This window comes from Erinaceus europaeus, chromosome 10 (genome assembly GCF_950295315.1).
Source record: "Erinaceus europaeus chromosome 10, mEriEur2.1, whole genome shotgun sequence".
Classification (NCBI taxonomy): Eukaryota; Metazoa; Chordata; class Mammalia; order Eulipotyphla; family Erinaceidae; genus Erinaceus; species Erinaceus europaeus.
The window spans coordinates 94,210,424-94,228,874 of record NC_080171.1 but is presented as its reverse complement, the minus strand read 5'-3'; the positions used below and the strand labels follow the sequence as shown (position 1 = coordinate 94,228,874).

The following is an 18,451-nucleotide window of genomic DNA, read 5'->3' as shown; positions in this document are numbered from 1 at the left end:
ACCCTCCTCCGAACATATGTGCAAAAACACTTGTCAGTTACTGGCAAAAAATGTCTTTAAGGAAACTCATCTTGATTACAGGATCAGAGGCCTTGAAGGCAGAGAGCCATAGGGGTGGTACCACCCAATTGGGGGGGGAGGGGCAGATAAGTGGTAAAGCAACCGTTCAAGGAGAGCCTTGGCAGATGTGCTACCCAGGATGAAAGCTGCTAGAGGAACTAGGCCCAGAGGTGGGCTGCCTCATGTACACCAAGGCCCCAAGCCCCCTGAATTCAGTACAGGCCTCTTCCCCTCTGCATCCTGATGCCAAAACCGGAAACCAAATCAAACTCAATTCAAACCTGGCTGACTCTCTAACAGGTGGTGGTGACTTTAACTGTGTGCCTACTTCTTAGTTCTGCCATAGCTCTGGCAATCATCAGCGTGTACAAAGATTACCTGCCTACTGTTTGAAGACATGAAGGTTTTCTTCTTTCATGGTGGCAGGAGTCCATGCAGAATCTGTAAACCGATACAAAATACTGTAGACATAACTTAACCATTTGTAGAAAACAGAAGGAAATCCAAATTTACAAGTGGGTAAAAAAAAACAGAGGGCAGCTTCATACAAAGTTCTCCCTCCTGTGCCAAGTGATTTTTTTCTGTTTGTTTTTTGCTTTTCTGATTACAAATATAATCCTGAGCTGAAAAACTGGGATTTGGGGAAGAGCCATCTTTGCACACAAAATATCCAAAGGATGTTTATTTATTTATTTATTTATTTATTTATTTAAACTTTTCTGTCGTGATAGTCAATTGCCGTGACAGTTCTGAGTCAATGACTTTGGAGACGTTTACAGTTTGGTGTGGTGGCCTGGCCGGGAGCCAGCAGCGGCACTGCCCATAGAGGCTGACACAGCTGCATCCTCGGCTTCCTCCAGTTCATCCTGCAGCTCCTGGTTGACACTGGACTGCAGGGCTGCCAGAGTGAGCCACTCCTTCCAGAGGCAACTCTGGAGAAAGGGTATGCAGGAACTGAAGTAGGCCAGGCGATTTATCCAGCTCGGAATGTCTTTCCCACAAAGAATCTCTGATAAAGCTGAAGAAAAATGATTGCAGTTTTTATGCATCAAATGATAGGCATTGCCTTTGTATTCTTTTCCCAGTTCTTCTACAATTTTTTCTATATCATCTTCTAGGAAGTCAGGACTCCCTAAAACAACAGCTTCTTTAAATTTAAATGTTTCTCCCAATTCAGAAGCATTTCCAGGGGAAATTTCAAATATTCCAGAAAGGGGTAAGGATGGCCACCATAAGCAAATTCTCCGCCATATACTTCAATTCCTGAATGAAAAACTCCAATTCCAATGGATGAGGTGTATTCGTTCATCCAGTACATGTCGTACACGTTGAGCACCACTAACTGATTAGCCCTCATCCTCCTCCCGGTGGCCACCGCCTCGTCCTGCTGCCGCTCTGTAACCGCGGGCTGAGGCCGCTGCCACCCCCACGGGCGCCTCTGCGGGCTAAGCACACAGGCCAGGCTCCACTGCTAGGAGTCTCTTTCTTTACCAAATTCCTGTCCCACCAGGGAGTATCATTCATTCTAAGTCTATACCCTTATGAAACCTCTGGCCTTTTTTCTTTCTAGGTAGCCAACCCCCCCTCACCCCGCATAGCTAATTAAATAATTTAAAATAAATAAATAAAAAAAACCCTTTCCTTTCATTGCTCTTTTATGACTGTTCTTTTTCTTATCTTTTTCTTTTTTCTCTCTTTCTTTCTTTTTTTCTTTTTCTCATTCTTGTCATCCTTTATTCCTTAATCCTACAGCTTCCAAAGCCACAGCCCCCAGCCCCCACACCACCAAACAGTGTGCTTTTTTGAATTCACTGATACACATTTGGGAATTATTTTGGGGAAGAATTCTGACTCAGTGTGGACTCTCACTGCGAGTGTCTCTGCTCAACTTCCCTTCTTCCTTTAGCCACCTCTAGAATATACAGTGGATAGTAGATTTGCATAACTGTCTATTTTAGCTATCCTTGTTTAGTCCTGAGTTTTTTTTTTTCTCATTCTTAACAATCAGCTGCCTCTGATCACAAGGTTTGAGGTAATCTGGGACAGGGTTTTTATTTATTTATTTATATATTTTTTACCCTGCTCTATTTTACTATTAATATTATATAAAGGCATATATCTTCCCCCCCCCTTTAGGTTGATCAGAATTAACTCTTAGCATATATTTCAGTGCTAGGGTAGTGGGCATCTTATGTATTGTGGGAGGAACTTGTCTCCTTAATCCTACCTCCTCCACAGACTCTCCCCTCCCTGCCCCTCCTAGCTAATCAAAAAAAATAAATTAAATTAAAAATAAAGTAATAAAAAAAACTTTCCTTTCACTGCTCTTTAATTATAGCTCTTTTTCTTATCTTTTCCCTTTTCTCTTTCTTGTCCCTTCTTTCTTTTTCTTTTTCTTTTTCTTTTTCTATCTTGTCATATACTTCTTCCTTCTTCTTTGCCTTTCTGAATTTGTGAATTATTTTGGGGAAGAAATCTGACTCAGAGTGGACTCTCTATGTGTGTATCTCTGCTCTAGTTCCCTTTCCCCTCTTGTTACCCCTAGAATATACAGTGGATAGTAGATTTGCATAACTGTCTATTCTTGCTATTCCTTCTTTCTTTTTCACTGGGATACTATTTGGTTACTATTTTTTCACGGACTGGAGAAATTGTTTGGCTAACTGGAAATGATTAAACTGCTTCAATACTTGCTTCAGTTGCTATTGTAATTCCTGAGGTTGGTGAGTGCAATTGTCATAAAGGTATTTAGTACAGTGTTGCTTGTACTCAAGACACAACAACTGAGGAACAACAGAGCAAATAAAAAAAAGAAACACATAAATAAAAAAATGGGTAGATCAAAAACAAATAAAACTGCTACTCCAATGAATGAAGACAAAAGCCCAGAAGAAACCACAAATCAGCCAGAAGTAACCATAGATAAGAAAAGTATGCAAGCAATAATAAACTTATTAATCACAGAAATGAAAACAACACTGGAGGAAAGGAATGGCAGTATTAGGGAAACAACAGTTGAGACCCCCAAGGAAAATACTGATTATCTTGAGGCAATTAGATAACTGAAAGCTGAAATAGCTATAATGAAGAAAGAAGCTGAGGCAAGGGAAAGCAGATTAACAGAAGCAGAAAACAGAATTAGTCAGACAGAGGATGAGTTAGAGAAAATGAAGAAAGAGGTGAAAGAGCTTAAAAAGAGATGGAGAGACACTGAAAACAACAACAGAGACATATGGGATGATCTCAAAAGAAGTAACATTCGTATAATTGGCCTGCCAGAGGAAGAAAGAGAGGAAGGGGAAGCAAACATTCTAGAGGAAATAATAGAAGAAAACTTCCCAGACCTGAATAACAGAAAGGACATCAAGATTCAAGAGGCCCGGAGAGTACCAAACAGAATCAACCCAGACCTGAAGACACCAAGACACATCATAGTCACAATGAGAAGAAATAAGGATAAAGAAAGGATCTTAAAGGCTGCAAGAGAGAAACAAAAAGTCACATACAAGGGAAAACTAATAAGATTATCTGCAGACTTCTCCACTCAAACTCTAAAAGCCAGAAGGGAGTGGCAAGATATCTATCGAGCCCTGAATGAAAAAGGGTTTCAACCAAGGATAATATATCCTGCTAGACTTTCATTCAAACTAGATGGAGGGATCACAACCTTCTTAGATAAACAACAGTTAGAGGAGGCAACCATCATCAAGCGGGCCCTGAAAGAGGTTCTAAAAGACCTCTTATATACAAGAACATCACTATAATACTTGCAATATATCAGAGCAAACAAAAAAAATTTTTTTGAACAATGGCACTACAATACATTAAATCCATAATATCAATAAAGGTCAATGGCTTAAACTCACCCATCAAAAGGCACAGGGTGGGGGGATGGATCAGAAAACATAACCCAACCATATGCTGCTTGCAAGAATCCCATCTGTCACAACAAGATAAACACAGACTTAAAGTGAAAGGATGGAAAACTATCATACAGGCTAACAGACCACAAAAAAGGGCAGGAACAGCCATTCTCATCTCAGACATGATAGATTTTAAATTAAATAAAGTAATAAAAGATAGGCAAGGACATTACATAATGATCAGACATTACATAATGACAGAGTGCAACTCAGGCATCAAAGTTCGACATCCTCGAGGAAACACTCACGAAAGACATGTCTCTGATATCTGATTACTGTAAAAAATGGCGTCTAATCCCTAGCACTGCAAAAACGGTATCATCTGTTTTCCATCTACACCATGCCTCGGCCTTGCGTGAGCTTAATGTGCAGCTTGGCGATACGAGAATCCGGCACAAAGCCCAGCCAGTCTATCTTGGTGTTACTCTCGATCGTACTCTGTCATTTCACAAACATATCATAAAAACTGCAGCAAAGGTGGGTGCGAGGAAAAACATCATTGCAAGACTGGCCAGCTCCTCATGGGGTGCGAGCTCTTCCATACTATGATCATCATCTCTGGCATTATGCTATTCCACTGCAGAATACTGTGCCCCAGTATGGTTCCGTAGCCCCCATGTCCACTTGGTCAATTCCAAATTATATTCCTCCATGAGGATAATTTCTGGAACCATCCGTTCCACCCCGGTTCCATGGCTGCCAGTTCTTAGCAACATCGCCCCGCCAGATATTCGTTGGGATGCAGCATCATCTAAGTTCATTTCCCACGTCTACGCTCGACCGGACCTGCCAATATATGCGGATATCTTCGCCCACCCTGTTCAACGCTTGACGTCTCGTCACCCAATCTGGTCCCCTACACCTACACTGAACTTCTCTGTTCCAGTCTCTTGGAAACAGAGTTGGCAGTCAGCTGAGGTAAAGAACAAACACCTCATCACAGACCTCTGCAAGTGTCAACCCGGCTTTGACCTAGCACGTTATGATTGGGCTCTCCTAAATCGCTACCGAACAGGCCATGGCCGGTGCACTGCTATGTTCCATTGCTGGGGAGCCAGAGACGACCCGAACTGTCTCTGTAGCTACAGACAGACTATGACCCACATAGTCAACGACTGCCACCTCTTCAGATTCAAAGGAGGTCTCGAAACTTTACATCAGGCTTAACCTGATGCTGTTGACTGGCTACGGAAGAAGGGCAAACGCTAGAAGAAGAAGAGGATCAGTCAGCCAAGAAGACTTAACAATTACTAACATCAATGCACCCAATGAGGGACCATCTAAATACATTAAGCACCTACTGAAAGAATTTCAAAAATACATCATTAGTAATACAATAATAGTGGGAGACTTCAATACCCCACTCTCACACTTAGACAGATCAACAAAGCAGAGAACCAATAAAGATACAAGAGAATTGAATGAAGAGATTGACAGACTAGATCTCTTGGACATTTTAGAGTTCTTCAGCCCAAAAAACTGGAATACACTTTCTTTTCAAATCCACATAACACATACGCAAGGATAGAGCACATGTTAGGCCATAAAGACAGCATCAATAAATTCAAGAGCATTGAAATCATCCCAAGTATCTTCTCCGACAACAGTGGAGTAAAACTAACATTTAACAACAAACAGATAATAATTATTAAAAGACACAGAATTTGGAAACTAAACAACATACTCCTTAAGAAACACTGGGAAAGAGACTCACTCAAGCAGGAAATTCAAATGTTCCTGGAAACAAATGAAAATGAAGACACAACCTATCAAAATATTTGGGACACAGCTAAAGCAGTACTGAGAGGGAAACTTATAGCCATACAATCACATATTAAACACCAAGAAGAAGCTCAAATGAATGACCTTACTGCACACCTCAGGGACTTAGAGGAAGAGGAACAAAGGAACCTTAAAGCAACAAGAAGGACAGAAATCACTAAAGTTCGAGCAGAAATAAACAACATCGAAAATAAAAGAACCAAACAAAACATCAATGAAGCCTAATGTTGGTTCTTTGAAAGATTAAACAAAATTGACAAACCCCTAGCCAGACTCACCAAACAAAAGAGAGAGAAGACTCAAATTAATAGAATTGTAAACGATGGAGGAGATACCACAACTGACACCACAGAAATCCAGAGAATCCTGCGAAACTTCTATAAAGAACTATACTCCACCAAGATAGAGAATCTGGAAGAAATGGAACAATTCCTAGAAGCATATGACTTTCCAAAACTGAACCAAGAAGAATTACAAAATCTAAATGTACCAATCACAGACAAAGTAATTGAAACCCTTATTAAGAATCTCCCCAACAACAAAAGTCCTGGACCAGATGGCTTCACAAACGAATTCTACAAAACTTTCAGGAAACAGTTAGTACCCATACTTCTTAAGCTATTCCATAAGATTGAAGAAACAGGAATACTCCCTTCCACCTCCTATGAAGCCAACATCACCCTGATACCAAAAGCTGATAGGGACAGAACAAAAAAGGAAAACTACAGACCAATATCTCTGATGAACATAGATGCCAAAATATTAAACAAGAACTTAGCCAACTGGATACAGCAACATATCAAAAAGATTGTTCATCATGACCAAGTGGGATTCATCCCAGGAATGCAAGGTTGGTTCAACATCCGTAAGTCAATCAATGTCATTCACCACATCAATAAAAGCAAAGCCAAAAACCACATGATTATCTCAATAGATGCAGAGAAAGTCTTTGACAAAATCCAACACCCATTCATGCTCAAAACAATACAAAAAATGAGAATAGATGGGAAATTCCTCAAGATATTGGAGTCTATATATAGCAAACCTACAGTCAACATCATACTCAATGGACCGAAGCTGAAAGCATTCCCCCTCAGATCAGGGACTAGACAGGGCTGTCCACTGTCACCATTACTCTTCAACATAGTATTGGAAGTTCTTGCCATAGCAACCAGGCAAGAGAAAGAAATCAAAGGAATACAAATTGGAAGGGAAGAAGTCAAGCTCTCACTATTTGCAGATGATATGATAGTATATATAGAAAGACCTAAAGAATTCAGCAGAAAATTACTGGAAGTTATTAGGCAATATAGAAAGGTATCAGGCTACAAAATCAATGTACAAAAATCAGTGGCATTTCTTTATGCAAACACTAAATCTGAAGAAGAAGACATCCAGAAATCACTCCCATTTACTGTTTCAGCAAAATCAATCAAATACCTAGGAATAAAGTTGACCAAAGAAGTGAAAGACTTGTATGCTGAAAACTATGAGTCGTTACTCAAGGAAATAGAAACTGATACCAAGAAATGGAAAGATATCCCATGCTCATGGATTGGAAGAATAAATATCATCAAAATGAATATTCTCCCCAGAGCCATATACAATTTAATGCAATACCCATCAAAGTTCCACCAAGCTTCTTTAAGAGAATAGAACCAACACTACAATCATTTATCTGGAACCTGAAAACACCTAGAATTGCCAAAACCATCTTAAGGAAAAGAAACAGAAATGGAGGCATCACACTCCCAGACCTTAAACTATATTATAAAGCCATCATCATCAAAACAGCATGGTACTGGAACAAAAATAGGCACACAGACCAGTGGGACAGAATTGAAAGCCCAGAAATAAATCCCCACACCTATGCACATCTAATCTTTGATAAGGGGTCCCTAAGTGTTAAATGGAAAAAGGAGGCTCTCTTCAATAAATGGTGCTGGGAAAACTGGGTTGTAAGATGCAAAAGAATGAAATTGAACCACTTTATCTCACCAGAAACAAAAATCAACTCCAGATGGATCAAAGACCTAGATGTCAGACCAGAAACAATCAAATACTTAGAGGAAAACATTGGTATAACACTTTCCCACCTCCACCTCAAGGACATCTTTGATGAATCAAACCCAATTGCAAGGAAGACTAAAGCAGAAAGAAACCAATGGGACTACATCAAATTGAAAAGCTTCTGCACATCCAAAGAAACTATTAAACAAACAAAGAGACCCCTCACAGAATGGGAGAAGATCTTCACAAGCCATACATAAGACAAGAAACTAATCACCAAAATATATAAAGAGCTCAGCAAACTTAGCACCAAAAAAGCAAATGACCCCATCTAAAAATGGGCAGAGGAGATCCAAAAGACTCAGAAACATATGAAAAACTGCTTTAGGTCACTGATTGTCAGAGAAATGCAAATTAAGACAACACTAAGATACCACCTCACTCCTGTAAGAATGGCATACATCAAAAAGGACAGCAGCAACAAATGATGGAGAGACTGTGGGGACAGAGGAACCCTTTTACATTTCTGGTGGGAATGTAAATTGGTACAGCCTCTGTGGAGAGCAGTCTGGAAAACTCTCAGAAGGCTAGACATGGACCTTCCATATTTCCAGTAATTCCTCTCCTGGGGTTATACCCCAAGTATTCCATAACACCGAACCAAAAAGAGGTGTGTACTCCTATGTTCATAGCAGCACAATTCATAATAGCTAAAACCTGCAAGCAACCCAGGTGCCCAACAACAGATGATTGGCTGAGAAAGCTGTGGTATATATACACAATGGAATACTATGCAGCTATCAAGAACAATGAACCCACCTTCTCTGACCCATCTTGGACAGAGCTAGAAGGAATTATGTTAAGTGAACTAAGTCAGAAAGATAAAGATGAGTATGGGATGATCCCACTCATCAACAGAAGTTGTGTAAGAAGATCTGAAAGGGAAACTAAAAGCAGGACCTGATCAAATTATAAGTAGGGCACCAAAGTAAAAACCCAGTGGTGAGGGGTAGACATGCAGCTTCCTGGGCCAGTGGGGGTTGGGAGTGAGTGTGAGGGATGAGTCACAGTCCTTTGGTGGTGGGAATGGTGTGTATGTACACTCCTAGCAAAATGTAGACATATAAATCAGTAGTTAATTAATATGAGAGGGGGAAAATCAATTGTATGTCTCAAAGTTTTTCAAAACACAAACTGAATCTCTTTAATATATAGGCTGTGTATTTGATATGCGGACTCTCTCAAAAGCCTAGACCAAGTAGATCAGAAGCACCCAATAGCACAGCTATTGACAAGATACTGGGTACTGTACAGCAAACCATAACAAAAGGACTTTTCAAAGTTAACCCAATTACCAAATAATGTGATGATAACATTAACTATCGATTGTCTTTTTGAACCCTAAGACAGCAGGAACCTCACATCTCCACTATAGAGCCCCTACTTCCCCCAGTCCTGGACCCCTTGGATAGCGCCCACTTTCCCGTATGCATCTCCCAATCCATATCAAATAATATTGCATCCGCCGATCACAACCTAAGGAACGCAACGATTGACACCTCAACATGCTTCACTTCAGACTGTGTCCAGAGACTTCACATGTGGAATGACAACCCTTCGGCTTCATTACTCGGGTGAAACCTTTCCTTTCACAGTATACTCTAATTTCATCTCAGGTGGTTCACTTTCTAACAACGTCCTAAAACCTAGATATACACCAGTTTCTGTGAGACAGAGCATATCTTCACACGTATCTATAAACTACTGCAAAATATATACCTGAAAGCAGAAGTACACTAGAGTTTGCAGTGAGTACCTCCCTAACACTTCCTCTCCACTATTCCAAGCTTTGGGTGCATGATTGCTCAACAATTTATTTGGCTTCGTATGTTAACTCTCTTTTCAGTCACCAGGTGCCAGATGCCATCAGGATGCTGGCCAGGCTTACCTGGACTGAAGACACCACCAATGTGTCCTGGAGCTCAGCTTCCCCAGAGACACACCCTACTAGGGAAAGAGAGGGGCAGACTGGGAGTATGGACCGACCAGTCAACGCCCATGTTCATGGGGAAGCAATTACAGAAGCCAGACCTTCTACCTTCTGCAACCCTCAATGACCCTGGGTCCATGCTCCCAGAGGGATGGAGAATGGGAAAGCTATCAGGGGAGGGTGTGGAATATGGAGATTGGGTGGTGGGAATTGTGTGGAGTTGTACCCCTCCTACCCTATGGTTTTGTTAATTAATCTTTTCTTAAATAAAAAATAATAAAAAAAATCTTTATGTCATGCTCCCATGGTCAGCATAATTGTGTCTTTGTAATTATTGCTGCAAAATTTAGCTCTGATGCACTCAGAGAAAAATTAATATTCAATTGTAATGCTAAATGAAATTTTATTTCAAATAAAATATACTAGTTGTTTTATAATTTTCCTTTTGCACAAAAGAAATAAAGGTTCAGAGGAGTTAATTACTTGGGGCCACTCTCGTAAATAAAGTTCGTAATTGAAATCTGTCTTTTCCAAATCTTCTCTCACAACTATATGGCATTTAGTTGCAGAAACATTTGGGATTTATCCTTAAACTAAATATAGTCTTGGAGAAAGAGGTTCTTCACTAGATGCAAAAGGAATGACTAGTTAGACTTGGTACAATCCTGGGTTCACTAAACTGAACTAAATAGAAATGAATTTCACAAAAACAGTTTGGTTGAGAAGGCACTAAACATTGGGATCTATACAAGGCTTCAGTCTCTCTGTGTGTGCTGTATTTTGCATTCCCTACCAACATGGAAAACTATGTTTTGACTGAACCTCATAATGTGGTCAGAAAGCTTCATGGACAACTCATCTAAGTTCTGTAAGGTTGATCATATATCCAAATCATAAAGAAGTTATTAATCTTTAAGTGGAGTAGTTGGTAGTGTTCTGGAATTATAAATATTTTTATATAAATCTACACAATTTCTTCTCCTGACCAACTATCATAACCACCTAAAACAAATATATTGATACATTCTTTCTCAATCACTGGATGGGAGGTAAGGAAAGGAAAAACTTTACAAATTCCCAGTTCAGTAACTTTCCATGACAAAGAGACCCTGTTACCAAAGTCTTTCAATAATCCAAAAGAATGCATAAATTCCCAATATCCCATTCCTCCCCTCAATCCCTGGGGGTTGAATTATGTTCCCTGGTTCTATGAATTTGATCATATTATTTTTACAAGTCTTTTTATTTATTTTACTTTAAAGGGATTTTATTCTTATTTTCAGAAAATATTTACTTTTATATGAGAAATTAGAGTACTGTTCACGTCTGTTATATGGTGGTGGTACCTCAGGAAAACAGACCTGTCTTCTAATACTGAACTCTCTTCCTAGGCCTAAAACTTGTTTAAATTTTTAAAGGTTTATTTATTTATTGAGATATGGAGATGATATAGATAAAGAGGCTAGAGTCCTACTCTATTCAGTCATATGCAGTACCAGTGATAGAATTCGGGTCTTATTCATGCAAGTTCTGATCTCTACCCACTCAGTCACTTGTCAGTGTTTACTCTATGTTCCATACATAAGTTGAAATCACATAGTTTTTGTCTTTCAGAATGGAAATTATTTCTCTTAGCATTATATACAAAATTTCTGTTATGCAAAATGTGACCAAGGTCTTAAGTTCTTAAGAGTAAATGCTTAGCATGGCAACTAGAGGTATCAATACTGTGTTGTTTACTCAGTATTATCTAGGAGGGTGAATCTAAAAATGTCTTTCAAACACACACACACACACACACACACACACACACACACACACACACGACAGACACACAGCAATTATATGAAAGTGATATACATTAGTTTGATTGTGGTAGTCATTTCAAAATGTATGTATCAAAGCATCAAGCTGTATACTTTAACTATATGCAATATTTATATGAAAATTACGTCTTACTAAAACTGCTTACACAAAAAAGCTAATAAATTTCCAGGAAAATAAAAGTTGACATATAAACTTTACTAGCTATATAATTTCTAAATCTATTGAAATGAGCAATAACCCATAATGTCAATTCAGAAATTATCATTAATATAAAAGCATTCCCAGGGGGAAAGAGAGTAACTAACAGTATTATTCAAACTATCTAATATCTACTGGACATTCATTCTATGCTGAGATGAAGAAAATGGATGCAGAATTTGGGAATATATGTCTGCTGGAAAGAAGAGCAAGTATCACTGAGATGAAACTGTGACTTTGTTAAAAAGTTTCTCAAGGGCCCCTTTCATGTCTCTGTTCCTTAGGCTATAAATGAAAGGGTTCAACAATGGAGTGACCACTGTGTACATCATAGAAGCAATTATGTCCTTGTTATGGGAAGTGCTGGATGAAGGGATGAAATACAGCCCAATAATTGTTCCATAATATAGAGAAACTACAGAAAGGTGGGAGCCACAGGTGGACAAGGCTTTGCAGATCCCCTTGGTAGATGGAACCTTCATGATGGCGGCCCCAATCCGGCCATATGAGACTAAGATACATATCAGTGGGAGTGTAATGACAACCACACCTACTGTGAAAATGACCAGTTCATTGAGAGATGTATCTGAGCAGGAGAGCTTGAGCAGGGCCCCAAGGTCACAGAAGAAATGGGGGATGGTATTCTGTCTACAAAAAGACAGCTGTGCCAGAAGAAGGGTGTGGGAAAGGGCACTGGCACAGGAGAAGATCCAGGATACAGCTACTAGAAAGACACACAGTCCCTCCCTCATGATGGTGGTATAAAGAAGAGGGTGGCAAATGGCCACATATCGATCATAGGCCATTGAAGTGAGAAGGAAGCTGTCCAGGTCAGTAAAGAATATGAAAAAATACATCTGTGCTATGCACTCTGCATAAGTTATAGATTGATATTCACTCTGCATGTTCATCAGCATCTTAGGGACAGTGACCGATGAGAAGGAGATGTCAGTGAGGGCCAAGTGGCTGAGGAAGAAGTACATGGGGGTGTGGAGGCGAGAGTCCAGTCGGATGAGCAGGATGATGAGCAGGTTCCCCAGCACCGTGGTCAGGTACATGCCCAGGAACAGGGCAAAGAACATGGCCTGCTGCTCAGGTGGGATGGGGAGTCCCAGGAGGAGAAATTCAGACACGTTGCTCTGGTTCTCCTGGTTCATGATACTCTTCTCTCTACTGAAGATTACAGGAAAAAAGGTGAAAAAAGTAGAAATGGTCAAGTGTTGACTTATAACAAGCAGATAAAAATGAGGTACTTTGTATTGTTGTATGTACATTGGTATCTGTTTGCATTGCCACATCTCTGCAAAAGATCCTTTGAAGTCAATGTATGGAAAATGAAAGAATTTTCCAGTAGAGATGAGAGTTTGATGAAGAGACAAGCTAGCTCGAATGGAGTTTTTCCATTAACAAAGGGAGAGTCAGACCACACCTCATCATAATTGTAGCAATGCCTAGTCAGTAAAGAGAAAGTTTCATACTCTAATCAGAGGACTAGTAAACTAATGCCTTAATTCTACTTCAGGTGGCCCACTTCCTAATAAAGCCACAGAACCTAGGTGTAGACTATGGCCCATGAAATAGAGTACATGTGCACATATGTCCATAAATTAGGTGAAAATATAGACCTTAAAATAAAAGTGCACAATAGTTTGCAATGATTCAATAAGTGTAGCAAGCAAGTAGAAAGACCTAGAAAAGACATGATAAAGCACTTAATCAAATAGTCTCTATTTAGACCTAGATAACCCTCTTTAGCTACTTTTATTTAACTTACATCAATCACTCTAAGGCTACTCTTGTCAGATAAAATAAGGACTACAAAAGCTGGAAAAGGGCAAAAGATCTGCATACTTTCATGATGGCTTGCTTGGTCACTACCAGGCCACCCCATACTCTGGGACCATAGTTAGGGAATCCTGTGATTCCCACATAGATATGATGAACCTAGATCTCTAGCAAATCCTGATCTCTAGCATTGCTGGTCACCTCCAACAGGAACAGCATCGTGGACCCACTTGTGGATCTCTACAAGACCTTGCCTTCAATGTGGAACAACAATGGTAAGGACTGCCCCAATTTCCAAAGAGAGGCTATGTCAACATACTCTTCCACTTGAGGAAGATGGATCCTGCAATGAGCACAGACTAGAATGTTCCTAGTTATGACCACAGAATGCAAGCTCAGACCCATAGGGATGTAGAGGTTACACAGGCTCCTGTGCTGAATATGAGCCACAGATCAGATTGGTGGGGGTTTACAGTTAACAATATTTATATACTTTTCCCATATTTGGGAGCTACTCTTTTCCTTGATCCAGCTTTCTAGTCCTGTTTCCAACTCTGACACCATCTCCCCAGACAATACCTTTAGCTCACCTGCATATTAGCTGTGGGATTTGGGCAAAAATTAATATTCAGGGCACCTTGGAATAGACCTAAAATAGACCTACTACTTTTTCTAAAATGGAGACCTCAAATCTCAACTGCTAAACTCTTACCTTTAGGTTCCTGGTTATTAAACAATTTGTTCTGCTTTATATCTTAATGCTTTTCAGGCACCAAGTTTCAGATACTACCACAATGCCAACCTGACTTTCATGGGACTTCACTGATATGTCCTGGAACCCCACCTCTCCACAGCCCTGCCCAAATAGAGAAAGATAGAAACAGGCTGGGAGTATGGTTCAACCAAATGGGAGAAGCAGTTACAGAAGCTAGACCTTCTTTCTACCTTCTGTACCTCATAATGATCCTGGTATATCCTCCCAGAGGGGTAAAGGGTAGGAAAGCTTCCAATAGAGGGGATGAAATATAGAAGTCTGGTGGTGGAAATTGTGTGGAATTGTACCCCTCTTATCCTATGGTCTTGTTGATCATTAATAAACTAAAAAAACCAATATCTGACTGAGGTTTGAACTTTGAGTTGTAATATACTGAATTTTTGAAATGTTAATTTATTTTTATTTTGTTTCCAGGGTTATTGCCAGGGCTCAGTGCCTGCACTATGAATCCACTGCTCCTGGAGGCTATTTTTTCCCTTTTGTTGCCCTTGTTGCTGATTATTATTGTTGTTATTATTATTGATGTTGCTGGATTGGATAGAGAGAAATTAAAAGTGGAGGGGGAGACTGAGAGAGGGAGAGAAAGATGGACACCTGCAGACCTGCTTCACTAATTGTGAAGCGACCCCCTGTAGGTGGGAAGCCGGAGACTCGAACCAGGATCTTTACACCAGTCTGGCACTTCGTGCCATATTAACTCACTGTGCTACTGCATGGCCCCTGAAATCTTAATTTAAAATCCATTAATAAGTATATGAAAGAAGAGTTGATGCTATCTACTCAAGGGAAAGTTCATCAACAATAAATAGCTAAAGTTTCTCCTCCTCCTACATTTATTTATTTATTTATTTTCCAGCAGTGTTATTTTGGGGCTCTATACATGCACAATTACAATACTCCTGGGGTTTATTCTTTTCTTTATTCTTTTTTTTTAACAAAGAAAGTGAAAGATAGAGAAGGAGAGGAAGGTGAAGGATAGAGATAGCACAGCACTGCTCCACCATTTATAAGCTTCCCTGTACAGGTGCTTCTTTGTAATGATCAGGGACTCAAACCCAGATCTTCATGCATGATAAAGTGTAGGATATACCAGAACTATCTCCTATCTCCCATTTCCATTATTTATAAATGTCAAAGGGAATCCTTAAACAAATGGATATGTCGCATGATACAGCAATTCTACTACTAGATATATGCCCAAGAGATATAATAACATTGATTCAAAGGGATATTTGCACCCGCCCACGCTCATAGCAGTTTTATTCACAATAGCAAAAACCCAGAAACAATCAACATGCCCTTCGACAGATGACTGGATAAAGAAGTTGTCAGACATATACTCAATAGAGCATTATTCAGCAATAAAAAGAGACGATATTGTGTCCTTTGGGATAAAGTGGATGTGATTGAAGAAGATTATGCTTCGTGAATTAAGTAAGGAGGTGAAAGACAACTACAGAATGGTTTCACTCATGCAGAATATAGAGAATTGACTAAATGAATGTGAAAAAAACAAAATGTCAATCTATATCAAAGACTTTGGGAGAACTATAGTGATTATCTATGGGGGTGAGGATGGGAACACAGACCATTAGTGACGGGAGTGGTAAAAAAAAACTTTCAAATTAAAGATCAAAGGCTGGGGCTTGGTGGTGGCACACCTGGTTGAGCACATGTTACAATGTGCAAGGACTGGGGTTCGATCCCTGGTCCCCACCTGCAGGGGGAAAGCTTCACAAGTGATGAGGCAGTGCCGCAGGTGTCTCTCTGTCTCTCTTCCTCTACCTCTATCTCCCCTACCCTCTTGATTTCTGAATGTCTCTATCCAATAAATATAGTAAAAGTAATATAAAAAAGAGATCAAATGGAAAAGAATTATACCTGTTGATTAACTCAGTTTCTCAGAGTTCAGCCTGGCAATATTACTACTATCAAATGTAAAAATATAACTGATAGCTGTATATTTTATTAGTTCCTGTGTTATCAGCTGCATTATTGTATCTCCTGATTCAATGAATTATCAGCCCCATAAACTTTACAGTCCATAAAAAGGAAGAGTCATTGTCAAAAGAGGTCAAAGTGAGAGAGCACTGAGATGTCCCCAACCATTTCAAAATTCCCATTTGGTCTTCAGATAACTGCTTCAGTCCCAGATATAATGAAAGTTCCAGATATATTCAAGTTTCTGTGGTCATCAAGGTTTTATATTTTATAAAATCTACTGGTATCCTCCCCCCAATTCCCCAACCACTTTTTATTCATTAAGTTATCCTAACTTTAAATTGCCAAATCTTGCAAGATGACAAAATCTCAGTGTTTTCATAAAAAAATTCCTTTAAGCCAAAAGGCAATGCCAGATGCTACGATTTCATTATACCAGCTCTTTCATTTGGGAGTGGGGGGAGGTTGTGCCCAGGATTGAATCCAGGGTTCCATATAATCAAGACATATGCTTCACTACTGAGCTAGTCCATGGAACCAATAATTTTAATGACTCCAGAATCAATTCAGCCATGCCTTTTAAATTTTTTTGTGTGTAAGTTCTATGTGAAGACCATATGTAAATTCTCATGCCACCAAATCCAGCCCCTGCTTCCTGATAATTTATATTCTCTGACAACAAGGCTGTATGCTATAAAAGATAAAGTATGGGTTTTCGAATCAGATAAAACAGATTTAAATCACGTCTCTTCCATTTGCCATATCTTTTTCTTTGGTTAAATTCTTATATCACTGGGATCCTCACTTTTTCTGAATTATTTTTTAAAAATTATCTTTATTTATTGAATAGAGTCAATGAGAAATTGAGAGGGAAAGGGAAGATAGAGAGGGAGAGAGACAGGGAGTCAGGCAGTAGCGCTTACAGGTTGGAGCCACAGGCTCCCCACCTGCAGGGGATTTGCTTCACAGGCAGTGAAGCAGGTTTGCAGGTGTCTATCTTTCTCTTCCCCTCTCTGTCTTCCCCTCCTCTCTCCATTTCTCTCTGTCCTATCCAACAACGATGATATCAACAACAACAACAACAACAATAACTACAACAATAAAAAAGAACATAATTAGGGTGTCGGGTGGTAGCGCAGCGGGTTAAGCATATGTGCCTCAACGTGCAAGAACAGGCGTAAGGATCCCTGTTCGAGGCCCCGGCTCCCCACCTGCAGGGGAGTTGCTTCACATGGGGCCAAACAGGTCTGCAGGTGTCTTTCTCTCCCCCCTCTGTCTTCCCTTCCTCTCTCCATTTCTCTCTGTCCTATCCAGCAATGATGACATCAATAACAACAACAACAATAATAATATAAAAACAAGGGCAACAACAGGGAAAATAAAAAAAAAAGAACATAATTAGAAAAAAAAAAAGAAAAAAAGAGGGATAGAGACAGAGAGAAACTGCAGCCCTGCTTCACCACTCACAAAGCTTTCCCCTTGGAGGTGGGGACTGGGGAATTGAACCCAGGTCCTTGTGCACTGTAACATTTACGCTTAATCAGGTGTGTCACTGCCCTCCCCCTGATCCTTGTTTTTTTTCTAACAGTCAAATTCTAGTCCCTGAATCACAGTGACAACTAAAATAAGGCAATGTATGCACAAATATTTCCTAGAGATGTCCTATATTAGGTGGCGTTGCTTCCTTTACACATAAAATACAGGGGCTCAGTGGTGGCATACCTGGTTGAGTGCACATGTTACAATGTGCAAAGACCCAGGTTTGGCCCCTGGTCCCCCCTGCAGGGGGAAAGCTTTGCAAGTGGTGAAGCAGGGTTGTAGGCATCTCTTTTTCTCTCTCCCTCTCTATCACCCCTTCCCTCTCAATTTCTGCCTGTCTTTATCCAATAAATAAATAAAGATATTTAAAAAATCTTAAAAAAACTTAAAATACAAAAATGTTTAGTGAAGAAGGTCAGTATCTTTAGCGAGACCCAGAGAGGTATGATTGCAGATCTTTCCTAAGTCTAAGGTTTGAGGCTTTCAAAGACGGCATGAGACTAAACTATGCATTATAGATGGGAAATCATCAAGCTTATTCCACCAAGGATCTGTAATGTATGTCCTACATTAAGAAAAAGAGGAGCCAAAAGCAGTAGGTAAAATTGTCCTTTAAACAAA

General features: G+C 39.8%; 1 protein-coding gene and 1 pseudogene across 1 annotated transcript; both read right to left on the bottom strand.

Annotated features, from left to right (window-relative positions):
* Positions 1–30: 30 nt before the first annotated feature.
* LOC132540913 (deubiquitinase DESI2-like) lies at positions 31–1,995 on the bottom strand (annotated as a pseudogene).
* A 10,010-nt stretch (positions 1,996–12,005) lies between these two features.
* On the bottom strand, positions 12,006–12,965 carry LOC103129005 (olfactory receptor 1J4-like). Its single transcript, XM_007539949.2, has one exon. The coding sequence runs from the start codon at positions 12,945–12,947 to the stop codon at positions 12,006–12,008; it is 942 nt and encodes a 313-aa protein (XP_007540011.1). The 5' UTR covers positions 12,948–12,965.
* Between the last annotated feature and the right edge of the window lie 5,486 nt (positions 12,966–18,451).

Bases quoted from the DNA above. Each gene is read 5' to 3' on its own strand.
- LOC103129005 (XM_007539949.2), bottom strand. From the start codon at position 12,947: ATGAACCAGGAGAACCAGAGCAACGTGTCTGAATTTCTCCTCCTGGGA.